The sequence below is a fragment of the Microtus oregoni genome, unplaced genomic scaffold, assembly GCF_018167655.1.
Source record: "Microtus oregoni isolate MIOR12 unplaced genomic scaffold, Mior012 000010F_ref0000083, whole genome shotgun sequence".
NCBI classification, from domain to species: Eukaryota; Metazoa; Chordata; class Mammalia; order Rodentia; family Cricetidae; genus Microtus; species Microtus oregoni.
This window is the reverse complement of record NW_024543069.1, coordinates 8,792,317-8,804,890: the sequence shown is the minus strand read 5'-3', so window position 1 is coordinate 8,804,890 and position 12,574 is coordinate 8,792,317. Positions and strand designations below refer to the sequence as shown.

At 38.1% G+C, this 12,574-nt stretch overlaps 1 protein-coding gene across 1 annotated transcript in view; it reads right to left on the bottom strand.

Annotated features, from left to right (window-relative positions):
- Positions 1–1,328: 1,328 nt before the first annotated feature.
- The window catches only part of Zbbx (zinc finger B-box domain containing), an 87,669-nt gene continuing 76,423 nt past the window's right edge, over positions 1,329–12,574 (bottom strand). The window contains exons 18-20 of the mRNA XM_041659341.1: positions 9,387–9,644; positions 3,472–3,607; positions 1,329–1,823 (exon numbers count right to left, since the gene is read on the bottom strand). Coding sequence (XP_041515275.1) covers positions 1,697–1,823; positions 3,472–3,607; positions 9,387–9,644 — 521 coding nt within the window. The 3' untranslated portion in view covers positions 1,329–1,696. The remainder of the gene's footprint in view (positions 1,824–3,471; positions 3,608–9,386; positions 9,645–12,574) is intronic.

Here is a 12,574-nt window from a genome sequence, read left to right as displayed (position 1 = left end):
AGACATTCCTCAAATTATTTCAAAATATCAACAGAAGAAATCTTGCCCAATTTGGTTTTTTGAGGCCACAGTTACTATGATCACTAAACTACATAAAGTCCCAACAAAGTAAAGAATTACAAACCAATTTTCTTGAACTTAAAATTGCTCAATAAAATATTTTCACAAAAGCAAGTCAAATCCAATAATACATTAAAAAGACCAATTAACAATAGATATATTTGTAGAAACACAGCCAAACATCAATGATACTTTTTCTTTCGTTTTTTAGTGACTTTAATATTAATAAAATATATTTCAATTGTTTATATTGAGCTATTTATTTTTCCTCTGTTCCCCTCCCTTCCTCCCCCTTCCCCTTCTTCCTTTACCCATGTTCCATATTACTCATGCTCCCAATTTACTCAGGAGATTTTTCTTTTTCTACTTCCCATGTAGATTAAATCCATGTATGTCTCTCTTAGGGTCCTCTTCGTTGTCTGTGTTCTCTGGGATTGTGAATTGTAGGCTGGTTTTTCTTTGCTTTATGTCTAAAAACCACTTATGAGTAAGTACATACCATATTTATCTTCCTGGGTCAGGTTACTTCATTCAATATAGTGTATTCTAGATCTAGCCATTTGCCTAGAAATTTCAAGATATCATTCATTTTGTCTGCTGTGTAGTATTCCTTTGTGTAAATGTACCACATTTTCCTTATCCATTCTTCCATTGACGGCCATTCACACTGTTCAGAATAATCTGCTTTTCTCATATCTTAGTGAAAAACAAACTGTTATTCTCATCAAAAATTGCCACCTAGAAACCTCTGTACTGATGGCTGAGCCCTGAAGTCTAGCTAAGCTGATGCATGAAATTTACCAACTCATTGACTAGCCCAGACTAAGGTGCTTTGAGGTCTCTCTTTTTATTTTATTTTTATTTATTCATTAAAAAATTTCCACCTCCTCCCATCCTCCCATTTTCCTCCCTCTCTCCCCACTCCCCCTCCTCCTCACTCTCCAGTCCTAAGAGAAGTCAGGGTGCCCTGCCCTGTGGGAATTCCAAGCCTCCCCCATCCAGGTCTAGGAAGGTGAGTATCCACACAGACTAGGCTTCCAAAAAGCCAGTACATGCAGTAGAATCAAAATCCGGTGTCATTATCATTGGCTTCTCAGTCCGCCTTGAAGTCTCTTTTTAAAAATGCACCAGATCTAAAACAAATATTATATCCACTTTATTTTATATCTTATTATTACCCTTCACATCAACTTTAGAAGTTTCCATTAAGAGGAACTTTAGAAGGTACCATTATTCAGTATTCAAAAAAAAAAATTCACAGGAAAAAGCACTGTAATTTTAAGTGAGTTGATGATGCCATGCTGACATGGACATAGAGAATATTCTCTTTTGATGTAAATATCAAATATAATTACATAAGAAACATTCGTTAGCTTAAACCCAATAGTTTTCTGTTCTAAGGTAAGTTTCATTGACATAAAGTTACCCATTACCAGCGTGGTCTGCAATATAGATGAGTGTTTGACATACAATATGGCATTTGGAAGAAAAGGATCTGCCACTTTTACCATCGCGAATCCTTATTAGTTTTCCAGCTTGAAAATATTTGAGCCACTAATAATCTTCAACACCTGGACACGTTAGTCACTCAGTTGTTTGGTTTATTCTGGGTACAAAGTGGAGAAGTAACGATCTGTTATACATCCTTCACCCATGGAAGTGTAGAGACATGTTGCTTGTCAAGAAAATCCTCCTCGTCCTCATCTGTACTGTAATCACCAAGTGACAGCAAAGACTGCATTTCGGTATTTCTTCCAGAAGTGCTGAAAATGCACGAGAGGATCAGTACACAGCATATGGCACCAAGTTTCAGCTTCCATTTGTCTTACAATCAAGACTGCCTACGCTGAAGCCATTGGAAGCAGGCTGAATGGGGGAGTAAGTTTCCATGCACCTAGGATATACTAAGTCTCCTCATAATGAGAAATTCTCATTATCTCCTCACTTCCAGGAAACCAAACTACAACTGTAGCAAAGGGAGAGGATATTGATGGGCTCCAGTAGTGCCCTTCCCTCATGATTTAGAAGAAACTTCTAAAACCTGCAGAGCCTCAGGGTCATCATTAAGAACATTCATCATGATACTGGCTGCTTAAAAGAATCCCAATGAATAGACATTCAGATAAATCACTCCCTTGTGTACAGTAAATTAAAACTATATGGATAGTCACTAAGATCAACCAAAGCCAAAATTCAATGACACTAATTACTTGCCTGTTTTTGGTTCTTGTTCGATTTGTTTTGTTTTGTATTTTATCTGTAGAAAGATGTGGACTGCCCAAAGTTCTAACACCTGAGTGTCTGTGATTTAGAAACAAACATAGCTTGTGAGAACAAAATCCTCTGTATTACTCAAATAATTGGGTCCAAAGTTACCAGGATTTCTGGCCCATGTATGCCAGCAAGTGTGAAAATGTTCATCTTCTGATAGACATGACATCTTTACAGACAATTTTATTAAATCCAAAGCAGGCTCAATTAACAATTCCTATTCACCTGTGAACAAGCTGGGACGAGACTACAAGGGCTGCCAGGTGGTTATTGTGTGATCCTTTTAGTTGTACATCCTGCATTATATCATGCATCCCTCTGTATTTTTAGTATTAAATTTCTTTTGTGAAATGATTATGAGAACACATATAGATTTAGTTGGGTTTTAATAACATTTTACGGGAAAAACTACTTCTATGCTATTCATTTTTAAAGTGTTATTTATATTGACATGCAAAAAGTTCAGGAGCTCAGGCAAAGCTTTTCTCTTTCAGAAAGACATAGTTACACACTCTTAATTCCCTTAGAGTTGAGCATTAGACTGGAAGCCAATCCTAGGGACTTATAGTTAAACGATCTTTATTTTGAATTTATTTTCTTATTTTAAAAGAAAGTTCCTCCTTCAAAACTTCCAGTGCCAAATTCATTGCTTTGTTGAACATGTGTCAAGTTGACCTCTATATCTTTTTAAAGTGATTCCCATTTGCAATGAGGAATAGAGTTATGCAAATTGAAATTCCAGAGTCAATTTTAAAGGGAAAACTTCTCAATCAATATTCTAGTCTTTAATCTTTACATTGGGTAAGATTCTATTAATGTGAACTATGGAGATGTATTATACTAATTAATTCAAGCAAGATAACTTTTTTTCAATATAATCTGGGTGGGGAGGGTTATTGCCTTTGTCCCCTTTTAATGACCCACACTACATAGCAGAGAAATGTCTTTCAATTAAAGTAACACTTTTATAAGTCTTTTAGTAAATCACAATACTAAGTCAGCACAAGTTCCAAACAAATAAAATAAAAAACGGTTATAAATTTCACACATTTGAGCAAATATTCTTCTAGAGTAAAGAAAACTGAGCTCATCTAAGCTATTGTGTGGCATCTCCCTGTAGGAAGGTCTAGGATTACTTACCTCATCTCTCTTTCACTGTTGGCATCCTCACAAGGCATCTCCAGGAGGTCTTCGGACATCTGATTGAAACTCAGAGAATAACGGGTGAAGGCTGGTAACTCTTCTGAGGGTAGACTCTGAGATTTTTCTGAAGGATCTGAAACATGCGTAGGATTTGAAACATGCAGAAGGAGACGGAGCACGAGCAAGGAACTCAGGACCACGAGGGGTGCACCCACACACTAAGACAATGGGGATGTTCTATTGGGATCTCACCAAGGCCAGCTGGCCTAGGTCTGAAAAAACATGGGATAAATCCGGACTAGCTGAACATAGCGGACAATGAGGAATACTGAAAATTCAAGAACAATTGCAGTGGGTTTTTGATCCTACTGCACGTACTGGCTTTGTGGGAGCCTAGGCAGTTTGAATGCTCACCTTAGGAGACCTGGATAGAGGTGGGCAGTCCTTGGGCTTCCCACACGTCAGGGAACCCTGATTGCTCTTTGAGCAGATGAGGGGGGGGGGGGGACTTGATCGGGGGAGGGGGAGGGAAATGGGAAGCGGTTGTGGGGACGAGGCAGAAATCCTTAAATAAATAAATTAAAAAAAAAAAAGAAAAATAAAAAAAAAAAGAAACATGCGTTTCCGTATATCACTAGCACGTACATTCAAGAAACATGTGAATATCGTATGGTGCTGGAATTTACCCAGGATGAATGACAAGCAGCACACAAAGATGGTCAGCACAGACTTGCTGCCACCCATAGATTTCTTAATGCTTGTCACGTGGTGAGATTCCAGAGAGCACGGGGTAAAGGGTACAGTACTTGGTTAACATGTGGAAAACCCTGGGGCCAATAACTAACCCCAATAGGAAAGAAAAGAAAAAGAAGGAGGGAAAAGAGAAAAGGAAATAAACAAAGGCGTGGTGTCAAGTTACCATAATGATAATGATTTTTGAAATATACGTGCTGCTGGTGAAATATGCCAATAAGCCTGACCATTAACAAAATTCAAAATGAAATGAAGTAATCCCTTGTAACAGTAGATCGTTGTGCAGTTTGTAAATTTGCCTGCAGCTTAGATTCTTTATTATTTATGTGCTTGTTTGTTCTGCAATGCTCTTCTTTTTTTTTTTTTTTGGCTTCTTAGTGTTAGGTGATCTTTTGTATTTGAAGGAGGGAGAGGAGTAGATAAATCTTAAGTCATCTTTATACAAACTTTTACTTGAAATACAACATGGAAATAAATATCTCTATGAGAGATCTCAATTCATTCTTTTTTACATTGATGTAACTTAGTGTCTAGGTAGGCTAGGTTAACTCATTATATAGCAAAGGATCACCTTGACTTCACAAGCTCTTATCTCTACCAGCTGCATGCTGTGGTTACAGATGTGAGCCACTATGTAATGTTTATGAGGTAGTAGAGTTAGAATCCAGAGCTTTGTATATGTTAGCACTCTACCAACTGAACTATATTCCAGCCCATTAGCCATCTAAGTTACCATAACGTATTATGATGATTTAGATCATCACCCTCACTGGGTGCTACTAGTCTTTCCCTTTTATAAAAGTGTCAGATAATTAACTTCCTAGTTGGAAGGAATAAACACTAAACAAACAATATTCTAGCACTAGACTTAAAAAATATTTAGCTTTTGAGAGTTAATAGTAACTTTCAGTTTTGGAGCAAAGAGATTTCCCCCACCGAAACTAAATTACATTGTTCCCACTGAAAGATAGACCTCAATATATTTACAGAATGAAACTTCCATAAAATTATTTAGCTCAGTGATTTTCAAATTATGATACACTTAGATAAATTAAGTTTGAGATTATGTTCTTCCCTCACAATCCCAAAGCAATCAGACAGAGTCACCTAATCTCATTTATATTTGAGGACTCTTGATAAGATTTACTATGAAACAAAACTCCTAAAAGTTTGGGTTATATTAAAAAGAAATACCACCACCCTCACTTGTGAAAATGAGAAAGGAGACACACACACAAAAATAGTCTTTCACTATACAATGATACTACACCCAAGTTCCTTTAGCTCAAGTGGCTGTGCCACAGTGTCTAACTCTTAGGTTTGAGCTATTCTCTTCTCCCCCATTCAGCCTTTGAGCTGAAATGTTAAATGAAAGCCTCACATTGCACTACATGCCTAACTCATGACACTAGAGAATTGAAGGAGGAGACAGGACCTGTCAATACTATAACAAGTAACTAGAAAAGAAAAAAATTACTTTGGCAGAAAACGTACTTTAAGTTCTTGAAAATATACCACACAAATCTGTTGCCTACAAAAGAAATAACAAAACAAACTACTTTTACAACAACAAAACTAATCTCAAAGATCCAATATAACAAAGCCAATTAAATGGTCACTTATTGCTCAATTGGATCTTTTTCCAGAATAATAGTGAGTTCTAACAAAAGGGTCAGGACAGTAAGTACTGGTAAGCATGTCCTGTGGAATAGAGAAGTATCTTCATCATGTTAACTGACTGACTCTGAGCACGGCAGCACACATGTGTAAGAGGTTTTCTTGTTATGAAGATAATACTGGCATGATTTTTGATAAAGTCACAATGTTTGTAACTAACTTTCAAATGGATCTTAAAAGTACAGAAACACAAAATGCATTCTCTCACTCTGTTCTCTCCTTCCCCCACCTTTCTTCCTTCCCTCTGTCTCCCTTTCTTCCTCTCTTCTAACTCTCTTTCTCAGAACATACACATATAACTGAGTTTGCTCCATTTTTATTCTATTATTTTACAAATTTTCAAAAAGTTTGGAATTACTTCAGAAATTCTATCAAATATATCAAAGAAAAAGTGAAGGCGATATCATTAGTAAACTGGTTTTTAAAATCCTGATAGAATTTAAGCTTCAAAAAAAGCACACCAAACTGCCTTGTCCCATAGCCATACTGATGAATATCTTGAATATGGTGATGGACGGAGATAGAGACAGACCCACATCAGAGCACTGAACTGAGCTCCCAAGTTCCAGTTGAAGAGCAGAAGCAGGGAGAAGATGAGTAAGGAGGTCAGGACTGTGAAGGGTTGGTCCACCCACGGAGACAGTGTGACTGATCTAATGGGAGCTCACCAAGGCCAGCTAGACTGGGACTGAATGAGCATGTGATCAAACTGGACTCTCTGAATGTGGCTGACAATGGGGGTTGACTGAGAAACCAATGATAATGGCACTGGGATTTGATTCTAATGCATGTACTGGCTTTTTGGGATCCTAGTCTGTTTGGATGCACACCTTCCTAGGTCTGGTTGGAGGGGAGAGGGCCTTGGACTTCCCACAGGGCAGGGTACTTTGCCCTCTCTTAGGACTGGAGGGGGAGGGGGAGGGGAAAGCAGGAGGGAAATGGGAGGAGGGGAGGAGGTGGAAATTTTGAATGGTATTATTTATAAAGTAATAAAAAAAGCACACCAAATACATGTGAAAATAAAAACCTTGCAAAGCAGCCATGTTGACTAGTCTTGGCTCTCAACTTGGCTGCATCTGGATTTAGCTAAAACTCAAGCAGCTGGGTGCACTTGTGGGGGATTTTCCTTGATTGGATCATTTGAGATAGGAATATCGACCTTAATTGAATCTGGGCCACACCTTCTGGTGACTGCCTATATAAAGGATATAAAAAAGAAAGCTCTCATTCTATGCCTGTTGGCCCTCATTCTCACTAGGAAGCCCACTTTTTTCACTAGCATTAGAGCCTATGGCTTCTTCCGAATGCTGGCATGTTCTGAAGACCAGCTGAAACATTCAGCCTTGTGAACTGAACAATAATCAGATTTTTGGACTTTCTGTTGGAAGACAGCAACTGGGAGAAGCCCAGATAATAAAGTAACTGAAGGACATATTGGAAATACATTGTTAAAAGTGGATTCAACTAAAGGAAATAGGTTCCCAGCAGGAGAAGGCAGACTGTAACAGAAACCAATTCTAAGATACAAAAGCAGAATTTTTTCTTTCTGAAAATAAGGAATTTATTCTGTAGTCAGAAAGAAAGGCTGCCACTTTAAGAGTAGTGAAATAGAATCATCCTAGTCCTGTCACTGAGTGGCCAAGGATATGAGGTGAGATAGGCCATGGGCTTAAAGAAAATATGATTACAATACAGTGTATGAAAAATTTAAAAAATGAATAAAACAGTTAAACAAAGGATGTTTAGCATACTCTTCTAGGAATGAAGTGTGAGAAAGAAATGATGAGGCTGTAAAGTAAGACAGCATCAGATCCTGTCACAGACAGGATGTAGAATCCAGAGCCAAGGAAGTCCCCATGGGAGGGTTAAAAGAAGAGACAACATGTTGCTATTCTAAGCTGATCAGTGTTTCAAGTATAACGTTCTCAGGGGTTTCTAAAGTGGACCCACATCAGGTAACAGAGCCACATAGCCCTCTCTTTGGGGAAAAAACAGCAAGATTGTTAGGCTCAAACAACCAAAACTTCAATGGGAATACAGGGACTGAAGATGCTGAGTGTCTGCTCTTGTGCAAAGGAAAGAAAGTTCAGATCTATTAGCTACATACATTGAAGTGGTCAGTCATAACAGACACAGTGTGTGGGCCAGCAAGCTGCCTCTCCACGTAGAGCTCTTACTGAGCAAGCCTGGCTCTGAGGCTGAGCTGGGGCACCCATGTAAAGCTGTAGCCAGAGAAGTGGCCTTGCAAGGCTGTCCTCTGACCTCCACCCTTGTCATGACACACTCCCCCTCCCCCTTCTCTCCTCATCATACATATACCCAAACACACACAATATATAAAGAAATATTTTTAAAACAGACATTTCAAAGCCAGATATTTTCAAGAATATCATTATAATAGGCCTTTGGGTTAGGACAGAGAACTTAATCCGCAGAATCTTGACCAAGAAGCAAACTAGAAGGAAATCTTGACAAGATAACAAGTGATAACTCACTGAGATGTATTTACTATACTCTAGAATAGCATGGGATTTAATAAAGTGAACAAATGAATGATTCTTCATCTTTATTTTAGAGATGAATTAAAATAAAAAAACTAAAGCAGAAATACTATCAGTTTCCTAGTTTTTCCTCTTCCAGTTCTTTTTTTTTAAATTTATTTATTTATTAAGGATTTCTGCCTCCTCCCCGCAACCGCTTCCCATTTCCCTCCCCCTCCCACAATCAAGTCCCCCTCCCTCATCTGCTCAAAGAGCAATCAAGGTTCCCTGACCTGTGGGAAGCTCAAGGACCGCCCACCTCTATCCAGGTCTCGTAATGTGAGCATGCTAAAAGATATGCACAAAAATCAGAAGAAACTGTCCATTTTCTACTGTTTCTGGTCTATAAAGGGCAGTTTTATTTAGCTAACTAGGCAGTAGTCTGTTGAAAACAGTAAGGGCGGAAAGGACTGCTTCAAGAATCCCAACAGCTCAATTTTCCCACAAGGTCGCTGTACAGACAATTGCACAAAGATAAAGACAGTAACCCTTCATTGCACTTGAAGGAAAGATCAAAAAGATTTTGTTTCTTAAACTAGTTTTTATTACATTTCATTTGTGTGGGTTAATACACTTATATATATACCACTGCACACATAAGGAAGTCAGAGAGAAACTTGAGGAATTCTACCTGGGATGAAATTCTAGTTGTCAGTCTCGGTCAAATGACTTTATACTTGGAGACAAAATGCTGGCCCTAAGTATAAGGGTTGTTATGTCAAATATTTTTTGAGTATTACATGGGTTGAAAAGGACTAGCTTTTCTGTGTGTTAAGAAACCATATATTTTATGACTACTTGTGTGTGGTATTGGGGATATCTAAGGAAACAGACACATGGGAAGGAAATGTGTTCTTCATTTGCTTGTTGTAGAGCAAGATGTAAAGACCGAAGCAGAAAACAGTTTTTTACAGCATTTCATAAGTCAAGGTTGTCATTTACCTGCAAGGTCTTTCAGTGTGTTTAACTCTTTCTCCAAACTGTCTAAAGCTTGCTGATCTTCTGCGTTATCTAGGAGAGGCTCATTTTGGTCAGTGACATCTATGTATTCAATTTCTGAAATTTCAGACGCAGCTCTGGATAGGGGTTGAGCAGTTACACTTCTTGGTCGGGGATAAGAGGACAAATGAGAGCTGGAGGCTTTGCGAGCAGAACTGGAAACAGAGAAGTTCGTCGTAGAAGGTCTCTGGGATTTCTGGCCTGTGAAGAGAAAAGAAAGCAGACAACTGCATTAAGAGCCCACGTGTGTATCGTTTGTTTAATATAGTGTAGTCATGCATGTGTATGTGTGAACACGCACACAAATGGGTGTGCTTCTGGATGGAGACTGGAGTTCTCGTCATCAGGAACACCATCCAACTCATTTGAGTGAAATCCTCTCGTTGGCTTAGGTTTACCATCTAGGGTTCAGTGTTTGGACAGTGAGTAACACTGTTGTTCTTATAGCAACCATCCCAGCTCGCTGCCCTGGAGAAAAAGCATACATCAGCATGCCTGACATTTTTACACAGGATCTAGGGGTCAAACTCAAAACCCAGTGCTTAGACAGCACACACTTTACTGACAACCATCCACCATGCACCAGCCCCACTGTATGCTTACAATACAAATGACTGCTCTCCTGGACACAAAGCATCCCATAATTCTGGTGGCTTTTGGCTGTCACTTATTTGAGCTACCCACAGTTAATTAATCCCAAATTGCATTCACAGTAACATAAAGAACTCTGCTGAGTCATTTTTCTATACTCAGGAAAAGAGAATCTAATCTACAGCAGTTTAGGCACAATGCCCATCCGATAAGCCAGCTTCAGAACAGCCTAGCATTCATTCTCCATTCCAGTCCATCCGACAGCCGGATGCCCTTACGTGTTCCTTAAATTCTAGAAAAATACCGCACTGCCTTGGAGAGGGGAAAGATAGGATACACCGACATGTAACTATATAGAATCAAAGGGAAATTTAAAAGGAAAAAGCAAAATGGTAACTAGGGAAGTCACCCTGTAAAAACTTCCTTTGTTCTTCCTCTTCTTATTCTATAGTGAGTATGTGAACACTCTCATGAGCATCTGGTTATAGCATGTAAATAGTTCATAACAACTCACCATAACACACAGAAGGTACTGACTTTAAAGAACATTGCAGAAATCAGTTTTAAAAATGATTTTGCTAAATGAAATTATGAATAAATTAAGTCACTAACCCTTTTGTGACAGTACAAAAAAAGAAGTTTTAAAGAAAGTTAATCAACAGGCATATGCCTATGTGTTCACTCTTGTTAAAATACCCTCAAGGAATATTTTGATGATCAGAATTGAAAAGTGGTCTCCCTTTATAGAATGTGAACTGATTCAATAAGTCATTCATAGTCAGAAAGCAGCACTCTGCCCCCTCACCCAGAATTATGCCATCTCCCAGCAGAACAGCAGCTATGGCAGTAATTCTTTACAGAAATCAAACATCCCAGATTCTCAAGAAATATTGTTCTTTCTTCTGTGTTATGGTGCTGCATCAAATGCAAAATGTAAAAGAATTTATATCGCTTATTGAAACATAGCAAATAAAAGGAAGAAGTTATTAGTAAGGTCTGATATTTTGACAACAGCAGCAACAGCAACAAAGTGAAGTGAGAAAACTATCAAATTCCATGGATGCCCTTCAGATAACTCAGGACTGCACTGGCTGGAGCTTTCAGCAGCATCTGGTTACCACTGAATTTGAAGCTAATTGATCCCAATTGAAAGAAAATGTACCCAGGGGATAGATCAGATATGCTCACCACAGAGCAAAAGGACAGACCATCTTTCCGGCTGGAAATATGCTCCACTATAGTTTGGAGTTGCCAAAACACAGAGATTTTATTTTTTTATTTATTTTCCTTGAGGTAGACTTATCATTCACTTTAGAATTTTATTCCTGAACATATTAATATCATTGTTAAATTTAATACTCAACACAACATGAAAGATACCCCTGATGAAAAATGGCAGTTGAAGCTATCATCCCCTACTAAGCACACACACACACCCCTACCTGTTTTTGGAGCAACTGGTGCCATCATCAGCAATGGAGTATCAGAACATGATTAATATTGATTTCCATCAGATTCTAGATATAATAAAATTCTCTGTGGTAGTGGTTTAATTATAATCTCTATGCTTAGTATTGTAACTAGGCTAACTATTGAAAAGACAAAACATAGTGAAGTACTGGACACAAAACTATCGATGAGGTTATGACACATAAATCAATCACCAAATAATGCTACTGTTATTCTACGTGTAACATAGAATTGATGACACAATTATAGCATATGCTTTGGAGTAGCATTTTTTCTTTCTGTGCAGGTGTACAGGGGCTAGGGGTCAATATAGAATTCCTTCTTCAGCCACTCATATTTTTGAGACAGTATTTCTCACACTGATTCAGTTTAGACTGGCTGGCCACGCTAGCTCCAGGGATCATCTTGTCTCTCCTTCTCTAGTGTCTGGGTTATAGGAATACTCTGTTGTCCCTGACTTTTACAGGAGCTCTAGCATTATACTCATGTCTCAATGCAAGCTTGGAAAGTAATTTATCAACTGAACTGTTCTCCAGCCTCCTTGGGTAGCATTATAGTAACAATATTTTTTATCAAAGATCCCAATATTTTAACCATGAATTACATTTTAAAAATTATAATACTTGTTACTCTGCATGTTTCAAAGCATTACTATTAAAAATAGAAATATTTTCTAAGATTTCTAGAAACATGTAATCATGGTGTATGGGGGAAATACTTAGCTAGGTTGCTAAGAAACTTATTATGTTACTCACTGGGTCAGAAATCAGTTTGTGATTTGACACATAACCTAAATCTCACCCTCAAAATACAGGATTAGTGTAATGTCTTAAATTCCATCCAACTCTGAGAACCAGTGAATTAATACTTAATTCAATGATAAAAATCATTTATTAACTCTTAAATCTGCCAAATTCTCTATCCAAATCAAGATATTCTAAAACAAATCAGATATTGTCCCTGATGTCAATTTGCACCAAAATACCAGAACCAGCCTTCACCACTAAGGAATCCCCAAAGAGTAAACAGGCTACTATTTGCTTTCTGACCAAGGAAGAATGCATGAGAAA